The 2,426-nt window shown below is 34.7% G+C and overlaps 1 protein-coding gene across 3 annotated transcripts in view; it reads left to right on the forward strand.

Moving 5' to 3' along the window:
* Positions 1-545: 545 nt before the first annotated feature.
* Positions 546-2,426, forward strand: part of LOC140983589 (MAP3K epsilon protein kinase 1-like) — a 19,095-nt gene continuing 17,214 nt past the window's right edge. For 2 of the 3 annotated variants that reach the window (XM_073450680.1, XM_073450681.1), the window contains exons 1-7: positions 546-737; positions 811-945; positions 1,158-1,178; positions 1,547-1,620; positions 1,705-1,795; positions 1,877-1,960; positions 2,249-2,350. In XM_073450680.1, coding sequence (XP_073306781.1) covers positions 678-737; positions 811-945; positions 1,158-1,178; positions 1,547-1,620; positions 1,705-1,795; positions 1,877-1,960; positions 2,249-2,350 — 567 coding nt within the window. In that variant the 5' untranslated portion in view covers positions 546-677. Of the gene's footprint in view, positions 738-810; positions 946-1,157; positions 1,179-1,546; positions 1,621-1,704; positions 1,796-1,867; positions 1,961-2,248; positions 2,351-2,426 lie in introns of those variants that run through there. The other variant, XM_073450682.1, reaches the window with a different exon arrangement.

The following is a 2,426-nucleotide window of genomic DNA, read 5'->3' on the forward strand; positions in this document are numbered from 1 at the left end:
GAAGTAGAAAAACTACAACTATTAACAACTTTTCGTTGCTATTTCTACAAATTTATATTTAGTATATATTACAACCATCGTATCGATTATAAGATGATTTATAATAATAAAAACTCTTTCTAATAAAGCCTATGTTCTAATAAGATATCATAAAACCATATTCAAATATTACTAGGTAGGTCTCTTGTGAGATGGTATCACGAATTTTTATATGTAAGACGGATCAACCCTATTGACATTCACAATACAAAGTAATACTCTTAGCATAAAAAGTAATATTTTTTCATGGATGACCTAAATAAGAGACCCGTTTCACAAAATACGACCCGTAAGATCATCCCACACATGTTTTTGTCATATTTTACTCATACTGCAATCATATGTATATTAATATACATGGTATGATAGATGTGATATAAATATATATAATATATAATATAATATAAATAAATAAAAATCTGAAAAGGTATTTGACAGGCTGGCACCCACACAGAATCAGTGTTAAATATTTTAATAATTAATAATTTTTAATACGCCGAGCTTAATAAATAATAATAATCAATAAAAGATTCTCTGCTCCATTTCCTCCGACGAACTCCGCCGGAGTTCTGACCGCCGACCAGCTGCCGCTACATTGATAGATGGAAGTAAACTAGTGTCCAGAGGAAGAAACAGCCATGTCTCGGCAAATGACGACATCCGCTTTCCACAAATCCAAAACCCTAGACAACAAATACGTACGTACACATCTTCCCCGCAATTGTTTCCATTTATGAGCAGGAATAAGTGAAATACGATGATTTTGTACAGATGCTTGGAGATGAGATTGGAAAAGGGGCGTATGGGAGAGTGTACAAGGGTTTGGATCTGGAGAATGGTGATTTCGTTGCAATCAAGCAAGTCTCTCTCGAGAACATTGCTCAAGAGGATCTGAACACCATTATGGTCTGATGAATTTCGTGTTTTAAAAGCAGTTTAATCGCTGTTTATTATCATGATTATTATTTTGAGTTTTTTATTTTATTTTTCTGTTTGAATTATAGTTGATTCAACCTCGGTTTATCTTGTGATCGTGTTTCTTCTAAATTTCGGCGCACTATCTCATTCTTTGGTTTCTGTTTGTTTTGGGTGCCGGCATTGGAAATGTGACTCAACAGCAAGAGATTGATCTTCTCAAGGTAAAATTTTGTTCTTAAGTGCTAATATTTGAAGTTTCTTTAAGCATAGCTTCGACTGCACCAGTATAGTGATTCAGTACTGCCCTGTAACTCTGGCTGCTTATTACATTTGCTAAAGAAAGTAGATTAAACCCGGTCTCTAATGCTTTTCCGCCACAATTGTTAGTGTCTCTGGGTCTCCTAGTTGTTTTGACGTTCCCGCCTGCAATAGCTAATAATCTCATTGACAAATGAACTTTAGCACCTGTCTGATAGCTCTACCACCAACTTAGGTTTCAGACTGCTGTTTTGATGCTGCTGGACTGCAAATATAATATGATTTGGTTTATACTTGTAATCTAATTGCTGCATGGTCTTATCTCTTGCAGAATCTGAATCATAAGAATATTGTGAAATATCTTGGGTCATTGAAGACAAAGACTCACCTTCACATAATATTAGAGTATGTTAAGCATTTAATCTTATCAGTGCTCTCCAGCTTGCCACCATTCGACAGACTGGAAAATAATTTCTTTCTTTTTTGAAGGTATGTGGAGAATGGTTCGCTTGCAAACATCATTAAGCCGAATAAATTTGGGCCTTTCCCAGAGTCTTTGGTGGCTGTATACATAGCTCAGGTTTTAGAACTGATTTATTTCTATTATTTTTTTCTGTTTGTTGATTCAGGTTTCAAATATGTTGTGGTGTGACGCGGTCAGGTATTGGAAGGCCTGGTATATCTACATGAACAAGGAGTAATTCATCGGGATATCAAGGGAGCTAACATATTAACAACAAAAGAGGTATTCTCTTATTTTTATTTTTCTATCTTGTTGATATCTTCTGATTTAGTATTTGTGATCTGCCATTGTTTTTTTTCTAAAATTGTTATGATCTGTTCCAGTAGAATTAGCTTGATTATTTACTGCGTTTTGTGGGAAATAGAGGGAATTGAGTTTGACAATTGGTCGAACAGCTTCACTTTTAGGTGCCTTTGTATTCTGTGTATATCTATACTTTTCCCTTGATTTGTTTGGGCAAATTGTTCAAACTTTTTGGATGGTACTTCTTTTGCTAACTTAAATTTTCAGGGTCTTGTGAAACTTGCAGATTTTGGGGTGGCAACCAAACTAAATGAAGCAGATCTTAATACTCATTCGGTTGTTGGGACACCGTATTGGATGGCCCCTGAGGTATAGCTCTCTGATCCACTTCCTCCATTTGAGTCTAAGTTTTTTTTTTTTTTTTTTTTTTTTTTTTTTTTTTTTT

The sequence above is a fragment of the Primulina huaijiensis genome, chromosome 8, assembly GCF_012295235.1.
Source record: "Primulina huaijiensis isolate GDHJ02 chromosome 8, ASM1229523v2, whole genome shotgun sequence".
NCBI lineage: Eukaryota > Viridiplantae > Streptophyta > Magnoliopsida > Lamiales > Gesneriaceae > Primulina > Primulina huaijiensis.